At 44.7% G+C, this 24,937-nt stretch overlaps 1 protein-coding gene across 2 annotated transcripts in view; it reads left to right on the forward strand.

The window, feature by feature from the left end:
* Positions 1–24,937, forward strand: part of LOC117808384 (activin receptor type-2A-like) — a 39,896-nt gene that overhangs the window by 8,804 nt on the left and 6,155 nt on the right. For both annotated transcript variants that reach the window (XM_034678108.1, XM_034678107.1), the window contains 9 exons: positions 9,010–9,217; positions 10,255–10,388; positions 11,874–12,028; positions 20,598–20,741; positions 21,023–21,166; positions 23,593–23,738; positions 23,858–23,972; positions 24,522–24,660; positions 24,754–24,884. In XM_034678108.1, coding sequence (XP_034533999.1) covers positions 9,010–9,217; positions 10,255–10,388; positions 11,874–12,028; positions 20,598–20,741; positions 21,023–21,166; positions 23,593–23,738; positions 23,858–23,972; positions 24,522–24,660; positions 24,754–24,884 — 1,316 coding nt within the window. The remainder of the gene's footprint in view (positions 1–9,009; positions 9,218–10,254; positions 10,389–11,873; positions 12,029–20,597; positions 20,742–21,022; positions 21,167–23,592; positions 23,739–23,857; positions 23,973–24,521; positions 24,661–24,753; positions 24,885–24,937) is intronic.

The following is a 24,937-nucleotide window of genomic DNA, read 5'->3' on the forward strand; positions in this document are numbered from 1 at the left end:
TTGAAACTCTTAATGGCTGGGTAGTCTTCCCTCCCTGGGAAATATTGATGGGAAGGAGTTTTGTAATGGCGGTGATTTCCTGGTAATCACTGAGTCATCATCTGTATTGATACAGAAGACTAAAAGCCCTGCAGATACTTATGTGATAGTTATCCTCTGCATCAGGTGGAGACACAATTCTTCTCCTGCTGCACATGTAATTAAAGCCCAATTAAAAATACACTTTTATTTTGGCTGTTCGGGGCCGTGTGACTCCAACGCGTCATTAGTTTACACTAAATATAAAGATGAGGACAGGAGTCAGCGAGGTCGTCTGATGGCCGCGTGGATGAAAGACAGAGGAGGGGAGGGGATTTATTGACCTCCAGCGTTTATTGGTGTGTCTTGTACAAATGCGAACCCGGCGAGAGCAAACAGAGAACATAATTGAACGGCAGACATCATGTCTTGGAGGGGCCACGTGAGATGACTCAGAATGGGAGGTCTATTGGCTCCACACATCAGCAGTTGCAGTAGCCTGTGATCCTGCGTGGGCTAACTTTGACCACAGAGTGTATTTTTACACACTTTTAGCTCCCCAAGACTCCTATTTAGATTTTTCTAGCGTAAGCAGAGCAGCAGGGGGGGAACATGATAGCGTATTTTGATTACACTGACTGTAAGGGTCCCTGCAATATGAATTGTGATACTGTTTCTCTGAAGGTTTTATTGCAAGCCTGCATTACCTTGTGATGGGTGCTTGAGGCACGTTCAATAGCTTTACAGCAGTGGATTATGGGAAATATCTCTCACTGAACTGGACTCTACTCACAAAGGACCAATCTCCTCATATATATAATAGCTTGTCTGCCAGTCTCCCTCCTCCCCCTCTCTCCCTCCATTCTCCCTTCATTGATTGCTTGTTTTATAAAAATGAATTGAAATGCCCATGCTGCAGGCTTTGTGATATTGCAATATCACTGCAAACTCAATACACCGTACAGCTTTAAGCCCAAGTGGCACTTAACACACCCTTCAAATAAATCCAAACAATCCAGGCACAGAGAGGATGGAAGAGGAGGCTTTTTTCAGATCCTTATAGGAGAGATAATGAGGAGTTTGAAATTGCTCGTCCTGTAAAGAACCTCCAGTATGCACTGGCTGACTGCATTACGCACCAGGGACACTGGCGAGTATGTCCTCCTTGTACAAAATGATCCAGTCCACCCAGGCACTCTCCTCCTCCTCCTCCTCTTCCTCCTCCTCCTGACCTGTCCAGCAACAGGCTCCATCAGCGCTAATTGAGGCGGAGACCAATGGGCGTTTGTCGCTCGGGCATACCAGCAGGGATTAAAGGGATTGGATTCAGTTGCTGAGTGCTGTGTTTTTTAATGCCCCCCTCCTCCTCCCTTTCCACCGCCTCGCCACCATGCCCCCGCCTCCTGCCCCTGTGGAAAGAGTGCAGCCTTTGTGACCAGCTCACCCGAGCCAACCCGACCACCCCTGCCATGTCACGACACCATCTGATTGGGCATTAAAGCAGGACTCCGGCTAAACCCTGTCTACTGTAAAATAGCGTCTGGCTGTGCTCAGACTACACTGTTACCTCTCTATTCATTCAGCTGCTGCAACAAGATTACCTCTCCTGCTGGAGCAAATATGAAACTAATATAATTATACATTTCCCCCTGAAATACATCATCTCATCCAAGAACAAACCCCATCTGTGCTCTTATCATTCCCCCCAGATCTCCTCTATAATCATTTTTTATGATTATTACCAGCAGATAGCGTTCTCACATCACAGCAGTCTGATTAAGCATCGAGGCTAACGTGTTATCAAACTTGGTGCCATGGGACTTGAGAATCTGCCGCCAGTTCTAAATAGTGTGCGAGTTACACTCAGGTGGTGACCTCGCTATATGCCGCTGGTCTCCCATGATGCCCCTGGTGCCTAATGCCTGTGATAGTTAAACAGATATAAACGCTGTAAAGAAATCTCCATCCAGCAGGCCGGGAGCTGCCTGGGAGGCAGGCGGTGCTGTGAATCTCTAACAAGCAGTGGACACGTTTTCAATCGAGGGGGGAAAAAACGCTCCGCCCGTGGAGGAGTTAAAAACCAATTAGTTTGTTTGAATGATGTAAATTAAATGACTAAGCAGTTTGCAGCAGCCTGCAGGAGAATTAGAGAGATGTGTGTGGCATGCTGCAAACAGGAGCATGCTTCAGAAAGTCTCAAACTGATCTCCTTCAATGTTTAATGCCTCTGCAGGAAAAAGCCATGAAGGCGTGATGTTTTCAGGTTCTCTGTAGGTTTAGTCCATGGGTGAAATCGCACACATGTAGAAGTTGTATTTCGTTGCGTCTTGAGTCAGATATTTTTGGTAGCAGTGTCAAATTGCACCAGCAGTGAGAACAAATTGCTGGCAGACAGCAGCTTGACTCCTGACCTCGGCCTCACTTCTTTATTCATCACTATTATTAAAAGATCATCGCTCACATTTGTTTTTACCTCCAGTCGCTCACATTCCCACACAAACCAGCGCCCCACACAGCCATGCATCACCCCGAGTCTATTTCATCTAAGACCGGACGCAGATGATAAGTTGATCCTTAGAACAAATTCCATCATAACGAACAATCCCCACTCCTGGCAGCCGCACAAAAAAACCCTTGATGAATGAGTTGTTTACCTACTTCAGAGCAGGCCTGCCCCGCCAAAATGCCACTTCATTATGAGGCTACAGAGCAAAGTGCTGCATGGACGGCCTCTGTGACCAGCCAGAGAGGAAATTAGATAGTAGTTCCTGGATTCCTCAGCAGCTGTCAGGCAAAAACATGCTCAACAGACAGATTCTGAGTCTGAATTATCACATTTTAATGTAACACTTGTTCTTTTCCCCTTTCTCTCTTTGACTCTGAGGAGCTAAAGCTTCTGCTGCATGATGCAGAGATCACCTGTCAGCAGAACACGTGACTGCCCTACTTCTCAGTTTCCTCCAAAGCTTTCTTAAATGTGATATACAGTAGGGTGAATCATTGTGTGGTGGTGTTAACACAGCTGCTGATGGAGACAGGCCAAGTGTACGTTTATCAATGTGATGGTTTGATCTGTATTGAAAACTGTGAGGCTTAACTGCAGCCTCTTTGCCAGGTGTTATTATTTTGCTCCTTAATGTTCGTGATGCTGTTAAACCTCTCAGGAACAATGCTGCTAACAGATCCTTAAATGAATCACACTCTTTCTCTTTCTCCAGCCGGCTTTAGTTTTGGAGTAAAGAGCACAAAACCCCAGAGCGTCCGCTGGCGACCATCCAGAGTGACGATGTCAAAGTTTTCTCCAACATTTGGCAACTCGATGGCGGTCATTTCCCGCCCAGCATGCACCTCACTGCCCTGGCTGCACATCAGACCAGAAGCAGCTCTTCCACCTCGTACTTCTCACTCGGCTGATAAAGAGACATGTTTGATACACGGGACTTAATGTAGCCGTCTCTTGTGAGGTTTGTTTGCGCTGAGGAAGTCTGGCTCGCGTTGGAGATGGGAGGAGGTGGTTGAGAGCGAGCGTGTCATTTGAGTAACTAAGTGAATTTGAGCCATTACTCAGCTCAGGCTTCTTACTGTCTCATAAAATGATGTGCTTTGAGGACACATTTCTTAAAGTTACATCTCCCAATTCAAGAGATAATTGACAACACACTCAGAGAAGATTTCTGAAACACAAACTTTAAATCTGTGGAAATAGAAAAAGAAAGTTTGTAGCTCCTCAGGGGACAAAACAAGAAGCTGATCCTCCTGCTGTATTCACTGATGTTACTCTCAGGACTAAGGCCATGTTCAGACTGATGTAGGTTTCTAAAAGCAGTTACTTCAGCCTTTATTAAAGTATGAAAACATGATTTCATTGATTCTTCAAACTGGCACTTTCTCTATTTTAAATTTAGCCTGAAAGCAACTTGTCTAAACCAGCGTATCACATTTACTAGCTTTGATTTTGTAAAATATCCATAGCATTGCTGTAAATCTTCCCTCCACACATCATTTTTTGAACATTTAATCTCTGAAAGCTTGAATCAATTCAGCGGATACAATTTCCTTTTGAAGCCTCAGGTGAATTGAGGCCAGCAGCGAGTTGGCTGTCAGCCTTCAGGTCTATCACGGTGCATCTCGCTATCAAAGAGGAAAGCTTCGCCCTCTCGTTGTGCTCGCGGTGTCACGGCCTCCCACTGTAACTCTCAGATTCAGCTGCTCTGAATTGACTCTACCTAGCGTGACCTCCTTGGCTGTCACACAAAAGATCGAGTTTTCAGAGCCGGCTGCAGATAATCAGTCATTTCCTCCTGTCGCAGCATCTCTTCCAAACTAACAATCTCTTCCATCTTCATATTACGTGATCTCTGCTGAATTACATCTCCTGTTTGCAGCCTAATTGTGCTTTAAAAACTTCCGTCTAATTGCTTTATCTGATCGCTCTGCTGCTGCAGGAACATCACAAACCTTTTTTTTCAGCATGTTTCTTTGAATTTTCCTGGAGCGGACGTGGAAAGAGCATTAGCTTTATGCCTGAAATGAAAAAATATAAAATGTCAGAGTGAATCTTCAGAGGCAACAGGCTGCTAGCGAGAGGTGAAAAGCAGAATGAAACCCCAGTGGATTGAGAAATGGGTCGGGTGTTTTCAGACGTTTTGCAGCGGGAGGCGTTGCAGAAATGTCCGCTTCTAAAGTAGGTCACGGTTAACCTTGATAAATCTCTGGTATGACTGGAAAAGAGAGAAAGGAGCCTCTATAAAATGTTTGTGGTCGATTCTTTTTCAAGAGAAGAAAGGAAAGTGTAAGCGGGGGGAAAGCTTGAAGGTGTTGTAGTGATTTGACTGATCGGGGTCTGCCCCTTGTGAGCAAACATTCATCTTAAAGGACAAAGATTTCCTTTTTGTCAGGGTGGTGATCAATTAAACATCACAAAACCTCTCCGCTGCATTGTTGGGCTTTCTCACAGCTGAAGCATGAAGGCATATATTGTTCAAACGCTTCTCTCCTTGCTAATTTAGCCCCTAGTGAGCTGACCTTCCACTGGGCCTCACATTATTTTTAATTAACAAGACATGTTGATAAAGATTGAACTGCTTCCAGCCCTTTGTTTTCCCTCCTTCTCTCACTTTTGTTCCATTTGTTTCCATTCTTCTGCTTCCACACTCTGTGAAGCTTTCCTTGGAGCGCGTTATGAATTAAATATATGTTACAAGCATCATTACCAAGAAAATGACCTTGCTTGAACAACATGCTGCTACATTCACACAAACACTGTATTTCTTGAGCGGTCTTTCTCTGCAGCATCCAAACAAAGCGTCGCTGTGCCGCTCATGTTTGACATTTCCATGCGTGAAATATTTTCCTTAGACAAAGAGCCTTCTCTCCTTATTGCCTGGATGTGTGCTCGTGGGTGGAAGCCCTATTGTATGTCCTCGCACAATTGCTCCGTGTAGGCTCTGCACTTGGTGACATTATCCGCTTTAGTGAACTCTGAGCAGAGACTTAGTCAGAAGATTGATTTCTCTGCTTTCTATCCTTCATATCCGCCATACCGCCACGCAGCTCTTTGCCCACCTTTGGCACACGGCTCTATAGGCAGTCGCCTCAATTCAGAGAAGTGATTGATTTGTGCTCTCAACGGCTGTATTTACAACGCAGGACTGCTTTTGCAGTTCACAGGGCTGGCAGCTCGTTCTCACAGTGTAATACCTGAGGGGAGGCGTTATCAATGGAGCTGATGAGGTGTTGCAGCTTGCCTTGGCAAAAGAACAAAAAAAGAACAGCTCCAAGTCTCGCTTTACTTCTCAGAAACACGTTGGTGGACCGCCACTTTAGGTAAAGTAAAGTTTGCCTTCGTGCCAGTTCTTTATATCCACACAATCAAAGTTTGACGTAAAGCAGGGAGTGACGTTCAGGCCACTGGAAAACATGTTGAATCAAAGATGATAGCTATTATTAATGATGTGATAGCAGACACCAGCTTATCTCACAGCAAGGACAAATATTCCTGTAAGGGCAGGCGCTGGAGCCAAGCATGTGTCTGCTAATAGAGCTGAGAATCAGTCAGTGAGTTCATTGATTATTTAATGAAGAAATCAGCTTCTATTTGAACTCTGGACTCATCTTTTTAGGAAGAAGGTGAGCTCACCAACTTATTGAGTTTGACTCCCAAAGTAGAAGAGATACCTCAGTAACTTAAAGTCTACTGATAAGTCAGCAGATGACTCCTGTGTTTATCATACATCAGCTGTTGACTGCATGCTCATTATCATGACTCGCCTGTAACAAAGTTGATCCAGAAACTCCGGCTCTCCTCTCCATTGTAAATCACTCTGAGTAAAATGAAAATATAAATGCAACAAGCGCCTCGATGCAGCGTCCACAGGGATCAGCGCTAGCATGGCTAATGTTGTTACCCCAGAAGTGGCTAATGAGCTAACCTTCTGCTTTACCTCCGCATACCTCCTTGTAATTATCGCCTTCAGCTCCCTGGAGGGCCGGCGAAGGGACCGACGCATTCAGGACGAGTAAAATGACAACCAGGCGCCGTACGATGGATGCAGAAGCTGCTGAAGGGCCCGATGGAGAGGATAGACTTCATAAACACAGCGAGGATTATGCGCCTTGTTTTCAGACTGAATCATCACATCCATCATGGGATGCAGAATCACACCGCAGAGAGGAGGTTATCCAAGGAGAGCGGCCAAGAAAAACATCAAACCTGATTCCTTATCTTTAGTAGCCTTGAGGTTTCTCTGTGGTTGAGAAATACAATCGTTTGTTCCGGTCACAGCAAACATCTTCATATCCTTACCTCTACCGGAGGCGGACCACGCCTGAAAGGCATGATGGGATATCTGACGGCCTTTATTGAGTCCTTGATTTCAGGAGAGTAAACATTGTTTGCGTTATAAGAGGCCCTTCGTCATACATTACCTTGCTGCAGATGCGTCCTGCTGAAAGCATCGTGGCCCTGCTCTGATTCGAGGGATTTGAAACTCTCAAGGTTTTATTTGAAGAAACTTGTGAACGATTAAAAAATGGAGACGGTGTTTGCTTTGAGAGTTTGAAGGAGGGAGTGAAATTAAAACCGCATGAACCACACACAGCTGATGTCATCTTCCCTTCAGCGTTATTTATGCGTTCCTACATGTTTGGGCGAACGTATTTATTGACACAATCCTCGTCACACACCTTACCTTGGTGTGTGGTTTGAATATTCCCTCCTTCCTCCCTTTTGGCCTTGTTCTCTTCCTCTCGATGTCTCAGGCGACAGGTCACAGTCGTACCTGTTTTGAAATAGTTCAGGCCTTCGTTGGAAAATGAATTTTAAGGAGAGAGGAAAACGTCGTCCGTGCTGCTGAGAGGCACAGTGACCTCGCCTGTCAGTGAAGTATCCACTCTGCGTCTCTCTTTTCCATCCACAGCTGTTAAAAAGACCTGTGATGCTTTCAGGGCCCAACGTTGGCATTAACTAGCTTTACATAAGCAGCCGTTTTATTGAGAAATACATGCTCTTCCTAAAGGTAGCCTCTGTTATGCAAGCTGAGGCCTTATTTCTGGAAGCTTCTGCTGTGACTGGAGCAGAAGCGGTCAGCGAGGTGCAGGACACACTCCTCCTCTGCAACTTAATTTTCCTGGCAGGGGAGAGTGGATAATCATCATTTAAATGGGAGCATTATTCTTTATTTGCCCTGCACTTTCTGTTGAATCACAGAGCGTTTTGGTGCATTAGGAGGAACAATAAATAAAAAGGGGGGAAGGTTGCAAGATTGCAAATGATTGCAGGATGGGAGATTAGAAAAAAAGACAATTTAAAGTTCATAAAGCGGCGATAAACAAATAAGAAAGCTTTTTGTGAAATGTTCTGCTAACAGCCTGCTTCCATCTGCCTGAGAGGATTCCAAATGCAAGAAATAAAGGAACTAAAACAGTTTAACACTTCAAAAAAAGACTGAAACATTAGTAGACTCTACAGAGAGTAGATGAACCTGACCTGTTAAGAAAGGACTGCATGCATTTGTTATTTGGGCAGCATGAGAGCAGAACTGCAAACTCTTCTGACCAATGCTAAAAGCTTGAGGAAGTTGATAACCTTTTGACACACACGCCCTCCTCTTCCAGGGCGTGATGATGTGTTTTCACACAAACAAGTTAAGTAATAGTTTTCCAACGAGAGAGGAGGAAGCTGGCTGCTGAAGTGTGATTTCTGCAGTCATGTCTGAGTGAGGAATAAATAAAAGCACCTTAATAAAAGCTGGACTAATGAAGCCTTGAGTTACGCAGGAAGTGAACCCTGGCTTCTTGTGAGTCTGAGCTGTTTGCTTTGCATCACCAGAGAAGGAAACAAATGCGAGGCCCACCATCTTCAGTCTCGTCAGCAGTCTAAAGTGGACTAACTCTCTGACAGGTTATGAGAGGCGGCGGCAGCAATGCTAAACTGACAAGCTGTCATGCAGTGTTTTCCCCAGGATATCGGTTTGCGAAAAAGCTGCCGCCTGGAAATCAGAGTCCCTTTTATTTTGGCGGGGAGGGAAACTATTGGCTCAGTGGTGAACAGGATTTTCTGCTTTTCTCTTCCTCAGTCATGCCTGGCTGGTTTTTAGTGTTCAGGTTTGAAGAGCTTTCACTTTTCTTTGCTTTATCGACTCTCTTTCTCTGGTGCGACCGGAGAGGTGAGTTTTACCATCCCTAAATGTTTTGTGACTTTGCTTTATTTCCCTCTCTGAGGCTGTAAAGATGTGTCCTTCCACCAGTTATTGATACAAAAAAAAAGGTCTCCTTTTGGAGGAAAATAACTGCTTCATCTCTTCGCCTCAGTGGCTTGTAAATCCCCAAATTCAAAAGCTGCTTTCACAAGATTTTGAAGGTTTATCTGAAGAAGCATTTGATAGAGTTGCAGTAATTTCTCTCCTGCAGTGAAAGACAACAAGACTTCGATTTTGTCTCCTCAATTTTGAAAGACAACTTGAAGGAATGCTCTGTTTTTGTCCTCTGCAGGTGCCATCCTGGGACGCTCGGAGACGCAGGAGTGCGCCTACTACAACTCCAGCTGGGAGAAGGAGCGCACCAACCGCAGCGGCATCGAGCCCTGCTATGGCGAGAAAGACAAGCGGCGGCACTGCTTCGCCACGTGGAAGAACGTGTCCGGTACCATCGAGATCGTCAAGCAGGGCTGCTGGCTGGACGACGTCAACTGCTACGACAGGTACGAAGGATCATGGAGAGAGGGACTGTATGCATTCATTAAACATCACCGCTCACACAAACATCCAAAAACTGAAGACAACAGTGAATAACTTTAACACCAGACAGAGTTTGAATCTAAAAGGCCATGCTCTAAGGATAAACTTCTCAAAGCCAGTCTGTGTGTTCGTCTGCCTCTGCAGGAGCAAATGAACCTTTTTGCACTTTTAATCAACGCACAAGTCCTTGCTAAAAAATGCTGTTGACTCATTCTCAACATAGAGCAGCAGCACATGTCTCTCTAACCGGACAAAGCTTGCACATCATGATGAAAGCTCAATTCTGAGAACATTTAAAAACACCTTTGTGTCCCTCTGACTCCCACAAGTCTACTTTTTAATCACCCAAGTTGTCAGAAGTCGAAATGCATGATCAGTGAATATCAATAGATGTTTGTATTATAGTTCCCAGTGATCAGATCCTGGTTGGAGCCGGTTCTGCTCGTGTGTTTGTCTTTGATTCCTTAGCGATAAAGTTGTTGTAGATTCTGCAGCCCGCACAGTTTGGGTACCTCTGCTCAGACGGCGCCGCCTCGCCTCCCTGGAGAGTCCAGAGCAAGTCGAGGGCGGCTGCCACTTCCTTTGGCTTTTATCTGATGACTGTGCGAGTGTGAAGGCTTGCGTGTGTGTGTGTGTGATTGTTAGTGCACATGTGTGTGTATTTGCATGCGTGTGTATTGGTGATGTGTGGGAGTTATTTTATAAATGTTTTTCTTTCACATCTCCTGCGGCAGAGGGGGGACAGAGAGGGAGGAGGGGAGTGTGTGTGCATGTGTGTGAGTGGTGTGTGTGCTCTTAGAAAACACATCTTGTGCAGTGAGTGCATACTGCTTCATTTATATAAGTGTTCCTCACTGATGAGGTTCCTTTTTCCACTCACTTGCACTTTAGAAAAACTGCGTCCATGTTACTCGCAGCATGCCGGTAGAGGAGAGAGGGTTTTTTTTATTTTTGAGTGTGTGTTCCTTGTTCCTGATTTCCACCTGCCTGTGCTCCACAGTAATGAGTGTGTGGAGAGGAAGGAGAGCCCCGATGTCTTCTTCTGCTGCTGTGAAGGCAACATGTGCAACGAGAAGTTCCTGTACGCTCCAGAAGCGCCCCCACAGAGTGACCCGCACCATTCGACCGCCTACAGTATGTACAGTCCAACATGTACTCACACACACAGATATGTTCCTCGCAATGTTTCTGTCAGCTTTAGATTTCAGCTGAAGCACAAGATGCTCCTCTTTGAGTATGAAGTCAGCTCTCTTCTTCTTCTTCTTCTTCTTCCTTTCCTCCTCTTCATTGTATTCTTTCATCTTATTATATTCATGTATCGTAGTATGTAGATGTAATATGAGTTTAAACTACTACAGACCTCAGACTGATGAAGCAGAACAGCCTGTACAGTATGTGAGGTTGAATATGTCTGGTAAGCTTGATGTATATTTAACTTTTTTAACCACCACAGAACATTAACACATTATCCTTGTTTTACTTTGAGGACACAGCCCTTGACAAAGCGTGTGATGTAAGGCACTTGTGCTCTGGATATTTGCCAGCTGCTGAGCTTCCAGGTGTCAAAAAGAAAGACGCATGCCAGGGTCGACATGGAAATGCTCTGACCTCGACTGAAAGTTGAAATTGAAACATTAAATCATCCGGTTTAGGCCAAAAGTTTGAAGCACATCAAGATTGAAACACATTTGCAGTTAATTCTATAACTAGGCCTCCTTTCTCAACCTCTGCTTTAAGCACAGAGCCTTCAAATGATGCATTTATTGCTGCTAATGCATTAGCATTCAGTTTACGTTCACTTAAGATGGTATAATTGATAGCAGGCCAACATCCAGTGCTAACACTTAACATAAAACAACAGTGGAGGACAGATGACGTCACTGAGCAGCTAAATGAGATGACAGTTTTCAGAGGAGCTCAGAGTAATGAAGCTCATCTGTAAACGCATTTGTATGATTACAAAGAATGACGATACTTCACGAACAAATGGCGTCTCTGCTGTCCTTGCACTCATCACTTCACAGCTAAGTTGTCTCTTTGCATTCCTTTAAAATCTGACTTCTTGAAACCTGCAGACACCCTGCAGAGAAACAAAACCCTGAGAGTCCCATGATGCAGCTGGTGCAAACCCAAACGGCCCCCCGCGGTCTGCGTCCGGGGAGTTGGTGCTTTGACAGCACTGCCGAATCAGACTGTCACACCTTGTGATGGGGAGGACAGGCTGAGCCAGCAGGCGTCACCCAGCGCCTCCTGCAGGGGTCGGACACAGTTCAGGGCTCTGTTATTTTTGGCAGGCGGATTACGTTATGTCACGAGATGGATTTGCTAATCCTGCTGCGTGTGTGCGTGTGTGAGTGTGTGTGCGTGCAATGATATGATCCCTAAGCACAGTGGCAGTAAGCTGTGAGCACAGTTGCTGCAGCACTTAGAGATGATGTTGCACAAAGTCAGGCAAATCAGGCGTGCTGTTTTCTATTTTTTTAACTTCCTTCATCTCTCCTCTTCCTGTCTGTTTATTTTTTATATTTCAAAGCTTTATTTCAGGTTCGTGCGTTCTATGAGTCCTGTTTTGTTAATTCTCTGCCTCTTTCTACTCTCCTTTCTCTTCTCCCCTCACAGCCACCTCCAACCCATTTTCCCAGAAGCCCCAGCTCTTCAGCACTCTGCTGTACTCCCTGGTCCCCATCATCGGCCTGGCCGCCGTCGTCCTCTTCTCTTTCTGGATGTGGAGGCATCACAAACTGGCCTACCCAGCTGCCCTGGTCCCCACACATGTAAGTCTCACCGAGGTTGGAAAACAAGCCTTCCTGACCACTCTGTGTCCTCATCTTTGCTCCACAACACTCATCACTGTACTGTGTTTCTAGAGGTCACCTGTCAATCAAAGTGGCAGCGGGGACAGTGGTGTCCCCTTTCTTCAAAGTTGCTGTTGAAGCAGTTAGAGTTTCTCTTTTTGTCTGTTCAGCCGCGGTGGCCGCTGCATCCCATTTCATCTGTTAATTGCAAACAAAGGAGAAATGTAAAACGGGCCGGTTCCTGCATGGATCAGAAGCTGAGAAATAAACAAAGAAATGACCAACAGCGTTCGAAACGGCTTCTTTAAAATGCACCGATCGAAGAACGCTCGAGCATCAAGGTTAAAAATCTCAAACAGTTCATTGCTCAGACTCAGCTCAGCCTGATTCACAAGATTTCTTTTCCTTTTTTATCTGCATTAGTCAGTGATCTTAGTTCCTCAAGCAGACTCAAGTTTGCAGAAAACGAGAACCTGCGTCTGCCTTCTCTTTTCAACTCTCCACCACTGAGCGTGTTTCTCAGTGGGCTGGAACATCGTTGGCCTTTCCTGCCCCATGCAGCAGAGACCGAGCTGAGCCCTCCATACGGCGCTCTGTGTGGACACTGTTGTGTTTGTGTCTGTAGGTTTCTTCTTTTGAAGTTTCGTGCACATACAAGAGACTTCCTGGTTTTATCATTCCCACTTTTTCTACATCTTTAAAATCTTAAAATTTTTAGTGCATATTGCTGCTCAGATCCAGATAATTCTTTTGACCTACATCTCATCATGCACTTTCTCACCTTTCATTCCTCCTTACTTATTCACACAATCATGTATTCCTTCTCTCTATAGCTAATTAGTTAGGGGAAATACAACCCGGCTGCTACATGTTCTTCACTCTATGTGAGTTTCATCATCTCTGCAAACCTTCCAACCACTTCCAAATCTTCATTTCTGTATTCTGTATCTCCAAAACCCTGATTCCTACAGTTTTTTTTTCATTTCTGAGGCGGTTGGAGCTGAAGAGCGAGCGTATACTCTCTGCTGCTCGGCAGCAGGGGAAAAAGAAAACCCATGCAGAGCCTCCACAGTATGGAAGAGGAGTCAGGGGCCTCTGCATTATTGATGAGGCTTTATATAGGCAAACAAAACTAAACACAGAGGCGCTCAGAGCTCTGCCTCAGAGGATGGATGGTGGGTGGGTGGGTGGGTGGGTGGGTGGGAGGGGAGCGCGTGGGAGGAGAGTGAACAGAGACATGCAATTCTCTCAGCTAAGTTATTGTATTTGCACAGTGCTAAAGCATAGAAAGGGGAAGATAAAGAGACAGTGATACAATACAGTCAGGAAACAAATGCTAATGTGCATTAGAGAAACAGCTCTGTGAGGAAACGTCTTACCTGGAAAGATTTTATGAATGAATAAATAAAGCAAACAAGATCATGAGCAAAGACGATCAGATAACCAACGATGACACAGTGGAAAAACTCAAACGGCTGAAATATTCATCAAATCACAAGGGGGGAGAAAATGAAATGAAATAGCCGAGATGGAACAAATGAAGTCATGCTGGATGTGTGTTCTTCTGTGTGTTCTCTCGCAGGAGTGTATCAGTGCATGAATGAGTAGGTGTACAAGGACAGGAGATGGAAAGGAGGTCACGCGTACAGGAATGTATTTAAGAGTCAGCTCATATCCTTTGCTGTAAGGAGCTAATGCAGTAAACCCCACCCGGTTGCTACATGAAGGAAGCTAAAACAAGCTTGCACTCACCATCTGAAACACATGAAATTGCTGTGGCATCTGCAGCTTGTTTGGTACTTGATTAAAGCAGGTTTTTCAATATAGGAGATGGAGGAATCCCATGGAGAGCTGAGAGAGAGATGCAGCAGGAGGAGGGAGATGTGGAGGGATTTATTTCTATCGTCTCATTTTTTTATGTTGTTGTTGAAGAATGTGTTTTTGTGTCGCACCACAGGCTGTATTAAAAAAAGCAGAGGTGACTCCTGAAAATCACTCAAACAGCTCACTCCCGGAAAGTCATGGAGGACTGCTTCGAGCAGCTCTCGCACTGTTGAGAGTAAAACACACACCGAACCCTCCGTCTACTCCACCACATGCCATGCAACACCTGCCTGATGTAATCACACAGAGATAGAAGGAGACGGCTCAGGACTTAGTTTGCTGATAAGATATCTGACATGTGGAAAATAAGCTGTTAGAAAGGACACATGTTGTGAAATCAACACTTGACATCAGAGTGGTAAAGATTTTCTTATTTGGAGAAACAAACAAGTGAGCCACACGAAATCATGTTGATCCTTTATGGCATATTTTATAGTCCTCCAGTAGATCTCTGAAAACCAGCTGTATGAGCTGCAGCATAATCCTCATGAGCAAATCAGCTGTAAAACTACACAATACTTCAACTAAAAGTTCTTCCTTTCCCCTCCAACAGGCTCAAATTGTTGTTCTTGGTGTCTAACGTAAGGTTTCAGGGAGATTTTAAAAACCAGAAACAGCTGCTGCATCCTCTCTTCAAAGTTTAACCTCACAGAAGAAGACAGCTGCTTCTCTAACTCTGCCTCGGTCAGTTATGTTTGTGTGTTATTAAGTCCAACACAAATATTGTGTGTGATTTAAATCTCAGTCACACGCTGCAGAACAGCAGCTCCCGTCTGTTGCAGGGGAAATGATGTTTGTGAAGAAGCTGTTTGGTTCTCGTGAAGAGAGCGGTGTGACGAGGATCTCACCTTGATTGGAAAAAGTTCTGTCTCTGACTTCTTTTGTAATGTTGTCAGACACTTTTTAAAAACAACATTAGCCTGTCAGCGTCAGAGAACAAGCTCTCTTTTTGTCATTTCAATCCAAAATTACAAAGGAAGTACAGAAACTGTCAGAGCTCTTTGCATTTCACATTTTTACCTCTTTAAACATTTAATCAAACGAGGTGAATGTTTGTTTTTTCCCCTCGCTGTTATGTTTCAGCTGTGCAGAGACATTTAAAAACAGAGGATATCTTATAGTCCAGAATTAATGCTTCATCATGCTTGTTTGTATGAAGTCCTGCATTCATCAGCACATAATGCACTGTACTCACTCATGTATTTTTAATGTGACAGGAACAGATTGCCCTCACCTGTTGTTGCTCAGCTTTTAAAGCATGCTGAGCATACAGGAAGTTATTGGAGTTGTTCATCAGAGGTGTTGGTAGTAATGGAGCATTTTCTCACTGTTGCCTGGCGCACCGGAGCCAACTTCAAAGCTGCGTCCTTTATAATGGGCCGAGCTCTGCATCACACTGCACACATTTAATCTAAACCTCTAATTAAAAGGAGGAATGTGATTACGTCAGGAACGAGAGGCTGCAGTCTGAACGGAGGAGAGAAAGAGACGTGACACATGCACAATGAGGACTTCTGATTCTCTTCTTTTATTCTTATTGTGGATTCTAAATGTCAATAATATGAATACAGGCACATTTTGATGCAGGGAAATCTCCTTTTAAAGAATAAGTATGCTATGTGACATATGCTGCAAAAACAAAGAAAGCATGCTCGCAGATCTGCACACATGCAAAGGCAGATTAAACTCCTTTAAAGTTGTTATGTTTCATGCCTTAGATTCAGCCTCTAATTCTCATTTTGCACCAAGAGGAAATAGTCAACAAGCTGAAGGTAGGCCTGAATTTTTAATAAACAGAATATATGACAGTAGCTTCTTAATTACACACACATTTAGGAGCACAGGAAACTAGAATAGCTCCCACTGTATGATTTTCTGCATCTTTCTTTTGCAGAAAATGAGCTTAAAGTCGGTCAGAGGAAAACGACATTAAGCTGCAGCCATTATTTTCTTTTCAAGGTAATGAAACATGCAGTCTTCATGATGCAAAAGTAATTGTTCCCACTTAATGATCATTAACAGACCCATTACCACGGCTCTGTTCTTTTAATTTTACGACGAGAGGCTCTGAAGGAAGAAAGAGAAGCAGCACGGTGGAAAGAGCTCCTGCTGTACTTTCACAGGAAGTCGTGAGCTTTACATTAGACCGGGGAAGAAGTGGAATAGGAGTTCATAAAAATGAAGGGGGGGGGGGGTTTATCACATTCAGAACACGTTTGATTTTCTTGCACTAATACTTTATTGACGCACCTTCAGAGGATTAAATGCAGAGAATTCTATTCGGCAGAGTAACTTTATTGCACACTGTCATTTTGTCGTAATCACAGTCCATCGTGAGCTGCATATTTGCCACCAGGCCTCCGTTATTCACACCACAGTGCGAAGTGGAGACAAACTGGAATTGATTCTGTCTGAGTACACAGACCCACAGCTTTCACACGGAGCACTTTAACACTAGTCTCGCCTTTTTTTCTGCTCAACCCTAGACTTTAATTTCTGATCTGGAACCTTTTGCAGATTGATTCAGACCCAAAATCTCATGGTTTGTTTTATTAGTGAGCCTCTTCCATCGTATTCATCAGGGTGCAGAGACTCTAATGATCCCGGAGAAAAGAATGAACCATGAATTTTTTGCAACATGTTCTGAAATTAGAATATTGGCATTTTTAGATCCAGTGTCTCCTGCTACATGTGAAGGCATTAAGTTTGTGACTGAAGAAAGAATCATCCAGCTCTTGTTGAGAACATGTTTGTGTCTGATTTTGCACGGTCTGAGCTCTTAGTTAATCTCCTTTCATTCGCTGTCTTTACCCAACATTTCTGTGTCTGTTGTGGGAACACTTCTCTGCGTTTGTCATCAGGGGACGGGGGGCTTTCGCTCTGAACTCTGCATTTCTGTTTCTTCGCTTTCTCTGTGATCCAGGAACACGTTTTGTTCCATTCAGACATTTTTCTATCCATCTTCTGTTGCTGTCTCATTTACATTCCTGAAAATGTGTCATCTTGCTTATTAACACCTCTATGATCCAGACCTGTGACCCTCCATGTGTCCCCGAACCATAGCTTTCCCCCTCCTCTGGTCTGGAGTGCGAGGAGGAGGAACAAAAGGTTGCTCAGGGACGAGCTGTCATCTCCTACCTTTTATCTGCCTCTTTTTCATCCACTAACTGACAGACAATAATTTCTCTGTTTGCTTCTTATGTTCCTTTTCAACAAGCACGCCTTTCACATTATGGTGGAGGTAAGAGCAGTTCAATTGAAGTTGAAACACTGTCAGTTTTCTCCCTTTTTGGGTTCAGAGCTTGGAATGAATCCTCCACTTCAATCCCAGACCACCATTTTGTTCTTTTTATGCTTTTTCAGCAGCATCGTAACACATTTCTGTCCGTTATTTTCTTTTTCTGCCTGGGTTTGTTGCATGGATGGATTTCTTTGTTGCTCCCTGCTGGAAATGTATTGTGCATGGTGGAAAAAAGCCAACACGGCTCCGAATGCAGCCCTCTTTTTTGTATGAATGTCCACCTTTAAATGTTTATGTAACGCATTGTGTGTAATGTGACCCAGTTTCCAGAACGGTATCTGCTCAGACCTATGGCTCACCATGTTTCCTGTGTGCAGGGAAACAGAGCAGGAGTGTTTGAAACTGAAATTGCAGCCTGATTTTCCATCTTAAAAGCCGGCTGACGAGGAGTGCAGATACATTTTGCATAAGTAGGAGAATTGCCACTTACCTGGAACATGTTTCAAGTCAGAGAGTGTAAATTACTTAAGTAGAAGAAGAGCATAAGCCTTGGTAAATGTGCTTTGGCTCGAAATGTATCACAGAGTAGTATAAGAGCGGCTGCAGACATCTCTGAAAGTCTCTTAAAAGCAGAAAAAGTGTGAAGCCCTTTGAGGTCACAACAACACGCCAGAGGATTCTGAAAGAGCCGAAGTTTCTTAGTCATACCAACAACATGCTGTGACCTTAGAGTCAGAGGATTTCAGACGCTTACGTCCGGAAATAAAGAACCTCTGTGCGTCAGAACCAAGCTTGGACTTATATACTTTTAAGTCGACCATCACCAGAAACCAAACCAGGCCGAGGAGACCCGTTCTGATGTTTCTGATGAAGGTGAAACCTGATGAGGCAACGGGAGACGACGAGGGTTGGGAAGAACGGCGTGAAGCAGCAGTTTCTGTTTTCCTGTTTCCTGTGGTCTGCTGACGAAGTGTAATGCGCCCCCGTTTGAGGCCACGGCGCCCTGTGATCGGACAAGGGATCAGGTGACTCCCAAGGGAGGCCTGGCCGAGCCGGGCTGGGCCGTCTCGTGAAGCTGAAGCCCGGAAGACTGACAAGACTTTGAGAGACAATGCAGAGGCAAAGAAAGAAAAGAGAACTTTGTTTCTTCACCATCATCCTCCTCATCTCCAGGTTCCTTTTATGCACCAAACACATGCAGAGAAACTCTCCTGTGAAACTGTATGTCCGTTATGTCGTTTCCACAATGTGTTTTTCAAAGATGTTCCTGGAGGTGCCAACTGGAGGCCGTTTGAGCCGCTCTGTAATCCAACCTCAGAACCACCGTGGATAATTTTCCCCATCGTTTGGCTGGTGTTCAGTGTGAAAGCAGCGTGCAGAGACAGCAGGTCTGCCTCGCAGCTCTGTGTTAGAGGGAGAAGACTTCAAGTAAACACCAAGTTCCCACTCCAGTCCTCCATACCCTCCGCTCACTGAGACACCACGCTCAGCGTATCAAAGCTGGACAAATCTGAAGCTGCTGCTATAGTTACATGTTCTGATACAACCATAAAGATCAGCATGGAGACACAACAGGTAGTAATAAGGCCACGAGTCTTATGCAATGTTTGCTGCACTTAAAGCTGAAGCATGCATCCATGCTCCAAATGAGTGTGCAGGTTAGCATGGATTATAATGTGGAGGTACATTTTCCCCTTTTAAAACAAAGACTTAGAAACACTCTGAAGTAAATGTCTAATAATCTGAAGATCTCAGAGACACACTGAAACTGCAGTCTCTTGTTTTTGTGTGCACCGAGGTTCACGTCCAGGCGCTCAGTTTCAGATAGATAAAATCAAAGACATAACTGCGACTGAGTGATCTACTCTTTGCTTCTGCAGCCGCAGTAATCTTGTCAGGACAGGTGGTAGAAGTGAAGCCACCTCTTCCTGTTTTTATCACTCATGCTGTTAAACTCTCTCTGGCTCTGCCCTGTAGCATCGCTGTGGCTCGTTTTTCACCGAGGAAACCACCATGATTTGTCTTCAAGAAAGCGTGGGTGCCAATCTTTTGACTGTAAACCAAGCAGAGTGTTTCTACATGTGCAGAAATGTAGATTTATATCTCTTAAACTGTAGTTTTTCTTATTAAATGTTATCTGTTACAGGTCAAATTAGCACCCTGTACCTCAGAAGCGAGGGCATTTTGCAAGAAGCTGGAGAAAACAGTGTATTGACGTGAGCTTTTGATATATGGTCTCTGTGTTTGAGTGGATCCTGTGGGCCTCAGGGTCTTGAAACTTGCTCCAGCTTATCAGGCAGCGTGTAAGCCTTCAGTTCAAGTAAAAACATGAACATCTCCGGCGCTGCAGAGGGGAATGCTTCTCCCTTTTTTTTTTTTTTTTACTGACAGCAGAGTCATGGAGGTAAAGAAGAGGATTTTACAGAAGCATATCTGGTTTCATCAAAGGCCATCCGTCATGTGCTCGTCTTTCTCCTCTACCTTTTATCCTTTCTGGAAATGTGACTCCCTCGCTCACTGCATGCTTCTGTTTAACCTTCTCTCTCTCTCTCTCTCTCTGTCTCTCTGGGTCTTTCTATCCCCGCTCGGCCTCTGTCCTTTCCTGTGAAGTCACATGTGAAAGTGATCAGCTTAATCCCGATCACCAGCTGTGTTTAACCTACTTTAGATTTGGAACACTCGCCTTCCTCGCTTTCTCTTTTGTTTATATGGGATTAGCATGAGCACACAGCGCACGCATGAGGTTTGACCTGCCAGGGCGAAACACGACATCTTCATCCACACCATTTATTCTTTTGAATCCACCCTCCTTCATGTTCATTCCTCTTCTGTTGCCTTGCCACACATCCTTGTTTTTCCTCAGCAGCTTGCTGGATTCAAACTGGCAACCTTCCAGTGCAAGTCCCACTTCTGTAAAACCCCCCGAGCAAGTGCAGCCCTGGAAGTTTAATTGAATTTCTAATGATTTAATCTAAAACTCTGCTTGCTATGCTGCGTCTTCTCTGCCAAAAAACGACACAGTAATAATAATATTAAACATGCAGCACTTCCTAAACTTTCCAAAGTGCTTCAACAATCGAGTAAAGCAAACAACAGACCCTTAAAGCAAACAAAGCCAGTTAAAAAGGAGCGCAGTGATGCAATACAGCATCAAACAGAAACCAGGATAAAAACTGCATTTTGGCAGAAAGCTTCTGAGAGCATCGTCACATAAAAGCGAGTCTATAAAAGTAATTTGTAAGTCGTGATATAAGATGTGAAGATGATAGTGATTCTGCTGGTCTAAGCTCCTCAGGCAGGCTGTCGCAGAGCCAAACAGCCCGGTCACCTTCACTCTAAGCCAATGCTATTTTAATGCCCTGCAAAAAAAAGCAGAAAGAATAACACCGTCCTCTCTGTGTTGTTTTTCTCCCCCCTCCTCAGGACCCCGGACCCACTCCCCCGTCTCCCCTTATGGGACAAAAGCCTCTGCAGCTGATCGAGGTGAAAGCCAGGGGGCGCTTCGGGTGTGTGTGGAAGGCTCAGCTGCTCAGCGATTACGTGGCAGTGAAGATCTTCCCCATTCAGGTAACTTTGGGATGTTTGTGACCTCTGACCCCGTGATACAGTCTGTCAATAATGTCAACACTTAATTTAACAATCTGAGTCCGTCGTTAGCAAAGACACGCTTTAAGTGAACCCCAAAGATTACATTACAGCACCTACAGCTCAATACAATTCTCCTTTATCAACTTTGAACACGACTCCTCGCCCTGATCCGTCTCCACCAAACTAAACAAGGTCCTGTAGTAAATTAGAGTGCTCTGTAACAGAAATAACACCTGCATCTGCCTCTCTGCTCCGTGTAGGACAAGCTGTCTTGGCAGAACGAGTATGAGATCTACAGCGTGTGCGGCATGAAGCACGACAACATCCTCCACTTCATCGGTGTGGAGAAGAGGAACAACAACCTGGACCTGGAGCTGTGGCTCATCACCACCTACCACGACAAGGTACGCTGTCACAGACGAGATATACACCAACAACAACCCGCTGTTCTTCTTCTTCTCACACCTATTGATCCTTGTTTTTATTCTGCTGTTCTAACTTTTTACTGGAGAGAACTTTGGTTCAGGCTTTCCTCACATTGTTCAGGGGACTGCAGGTTTTATTAAGGAGCTCAAACAGACTGAAACGAGTTCTCAAGACGAGCTTTAATCTACCTGTAAAGTGTAATAATAGAAGTGTGTTTATTTGCATGCTTTGCTCTTCCTAATGAACACATGAAGATGTTTTAAAAAGCGTGACTCTTCCAAAAGAACGAGCATTTGATCAGGAGACGTCTGAGGAGACTGTATGTAAATCTATGTTCCACAGTTTGCATATAAACAAATGTCCGTCCTTCTCGCTCGGTTTCTTCTCCTAATAAGATTTAATGTGTCCATGTTCACACAGCCACAGAGTTTATTAGTGTGTTGTCTGGTTGCACACAGATGTAAACACCTGCAGGACAGGCTGCTACACTTGTAATCTTACATGAAACCGTCACATTGTATTGATTCTGTGAGCTGCCCTTTAAACTAATCCATAACCACATTTTCTACATGCTGATTTTTCTTTTCGAAAGCTTGTTTATCCTCAGAAAGAAGACTTCTTCGCCCTGTTGTGCTTCACTTACCTCTCAATCACTGGTCTTTGCAGCATTTTTTGAGCTTTAAGTGCCTCTGTGTGTTTCGAGGGTCATTACCGACGAAGTGGAGTGATTCTCTTACGCTCCGCTTGCTTGAATTTCTCAGCCAGGGCCAAGAATTTGAATCCTCGTGCTAAAGAAAACCATCCCTGCGTGAATAAAGGTAGAAAAATTAAAGGCTGCGTGGGGTGTGGTGGCGGCGGCGAGGCTTTAACCCTGCAATTCAACTCTTAGAAAGCCACTTAACCCTGCAGCAGCCCCACAAGTGCTACTCTGATTTGTAGCAGCTCTCCAGGACGAAATAACACTGAAGGAATTTCTCTGAGAGGATTTTAGGAAGGGTTGTGCTGCTCCGTCTGCTAAGTGCCTTGTGGAGCATGCTTTGTATTATTTTGTAGGCATTGGAGGATACATAACACCATATTTAAGAGACAAAAAGCTTCTCCTTACTTCCAGTTTTTTCAGAGCAGGTGTCAGAGTCTGTTTGGACTGACGCTCGGCTTGTGTAACACAGCTGGAGCAGAGATTGCAGAGTTCAGCGTCTTCCTGACAGCTGATTTATGCCTTCATGTTTGATGCATGGCAGCAGCTTTGTGCCTTTGTGTTGCTAACATGCAGCGGCTTGCTTTTAAAAGAAACAGGGCTCTCCCTTAAAGTACCTGGACTTAATCTTTTCTTTCTGTGATCAATAACCCTCAGAGGCTCCACTCTGAAAAGTCTGATCTGTGTATTCATACATTCATTAAAGAATGAACCAGGTGTAAAAACACAAACAGCACAAAGCACAGAGCGTCTGAACTGATCACATTGATTATACTGCTTTATTTATTAGTGCTGCCTGACATCTCGTGGCCACACCAGGTACTGCAGCTGTCTTTGGCCTCAGCTGAAGTGACCTTGTATTGTATTGACATACGTTATGTAAGAGCAGAGATGTTGTGTAAGGAGAAGGAATGAAACGGATACAGAGAGAACATCTTGGATGTGAATGTCTCCTCTGAAGCCAACAATCCCACGTTCGGATGTATTTATTTATTTAAATACTTCACATGAATGTTCATCTTTGCATGCATGAAAGGATGTTTTAATATCTACAATGAGACGATGGATGTTTATTCCACCAAGAGCAGAATATTTTCAGGACTGAGGTGACCAGAGCCGGACTTCAGAGAGGTTTAATGTTCTTTATGAACCTTTATAGAAACCAGTTAGAATCTGACGTGTCAATATTGAACGCTCCGATCAGCTCTGGTTCCTCTCCGTGTAGCTTACCTCGTTTCAACCACAATTCTTTTAATGCCAAGTCCCCTGTGTGTGAAATACAATACTACCCACAAGCTCTCCATCCATTAGGGATGCTGCTGTTACCATGGAAACCCTTCCCCGCTCCAGCCATCTCTATACCGTTATGAAGCGTTAAATATTCCTGCAGTTATTGGGTTTTACTGCTGAATCACTTTCTTGACATTCTGGATGTGTTGAGTGGGTAATCTCACCGGCAGAAAGGAATACATCAAATAAATATAGAAGTTTATTTATGATCTTTTGTCTCGGCACCTTTTTCTCCTCTAATGTGAGGATTGTGTTTTGTAGTTCATCATCAGAGGGATGGATTTTTGCTGCTTTGAAACCCTTTCATTGATTTTACTTTATGCTCTTACTGTTAGATTCGTGGCTGCCAGCTTTATTGAAAGTGTCAGTATGTAAAGCCGGCTGTAAACTCAGATGTCTCCTGTTGTCTTCCTGCAGGGCTCGCTCACAGACTACCTGAAGGCCAACGTGGTGACGTGGAACGAGCTGTGCCACATCGCTCAGTCGGCAGCCCGAGGCCTGGCCCACCTCCATGAAGACATCCCGGGGCACAAAGAAGGACATAAGCCCTCCATCGCTCACAGGTGTGCTGTCCAAACACTGAAAGGATAACAAGATGTTGAGTTTATTCTTCAGTCCTTGGTAGCTGCACTCATCCTGAGCTGTTAAATTTGAAGGTTTGCTGTTTCTTTTTGCCTCTCAGGGACATCAAGAGTAAGAATGTGCTGCTGAAGAATAACCTGACAGCCTGCGTCGCAGACTTCGGCCTGGCCCTGAAGTTTGAGGCCGGAAAATCTGCAGGAGACACTCACGGACAGGTACAGTTTACACCTCTACGACCTTCGACCTGATTGTGACGGCCAACATATTCTACTTCGAGCAGTTTGCATGTCTGTGATATGTTGGTAATTAGTTTGAAACATCAGGCAGTGGACATAGATGTGATATCAGAATGAGCTCAAACACAGCTGAGTATTAATCATGCATGACCTCAGTCCTCTGTCCCAGGAGTCGATCACAGACCGCTGTGTGACTCAGGATGTTCTCTGCAGAGCTCAGTGTAATCTGTGATCCTGTGAACCAGCGACACACCTCATTTCTTGTCTAAATATTTCCAAATGTTTACAGAAACATGCTGAAATCATGACATCTCAACTGATTCACTGAGCTTTTTAAGTTTCTGCAGACTAAGCACCCTCCTCCCCGCCCCTCCCTCTCTGACAAGCGTCCCTTTCTGCCGCCTCAGCCCGTCTGTCAGCTGTGTCATGACTTTCCTCCTCCTCTCGGCCCCTGCTTGTTTTTCTGGTCATGTTTCTGTCCTGACGCTGACCTTTGACCTCTTGAGCTGTCTCCCTCTGATCCTGTAGGTGGGAACACGACGCTACATGGCTCCTGAAGTCCTGGAGGGCGCCATCAACTTCCAGCGGGACTCCTTCCTGCGTATCGACATGTACGCCTTCGGCCTTGTCTTGTGGGAGCTCGCAGCGCGCTGCACGGCCGCTGACGGTGAGACTGAAGCGTCTGGGTTGTTTGAGATGTGCTCTGTGTTGTTTTTTTCAGAGTGCTTTAAATTCTGGACGTGTGTTTGTGTGTCAACAGGCCCGGTGGACGAGTACATGCTCCCGTTTGAGGAGGAGGTGGGTCAGCATCCGTCTCTGGAGGACATGCAGGATGTGGTGGTTCATAAGAAGCTGCGGCCCTGCCTCAGAGACTGCTGGCAGAAACACACGGTGAGGAGGACGATGGTAGAAGTAGAAAAGCTACACAGTTCTTCTCAGAGCTC

This window comes from Notolabrus celidotus, chromosome 24 (assembly GCF_009762535.1).
Source record: "Notolabrus celidotus isolate fNotCel1 chromosome 24, fNotCel1.pri, whole genome shotgun sequence".
NCBI classification, from domain to species: domain Eukaryota; kingdom Metazoa; phylum Chordata; class Actinopteri; order Labriformes; family Labridae; genus Notolabrus; species Notolabrus celidotus.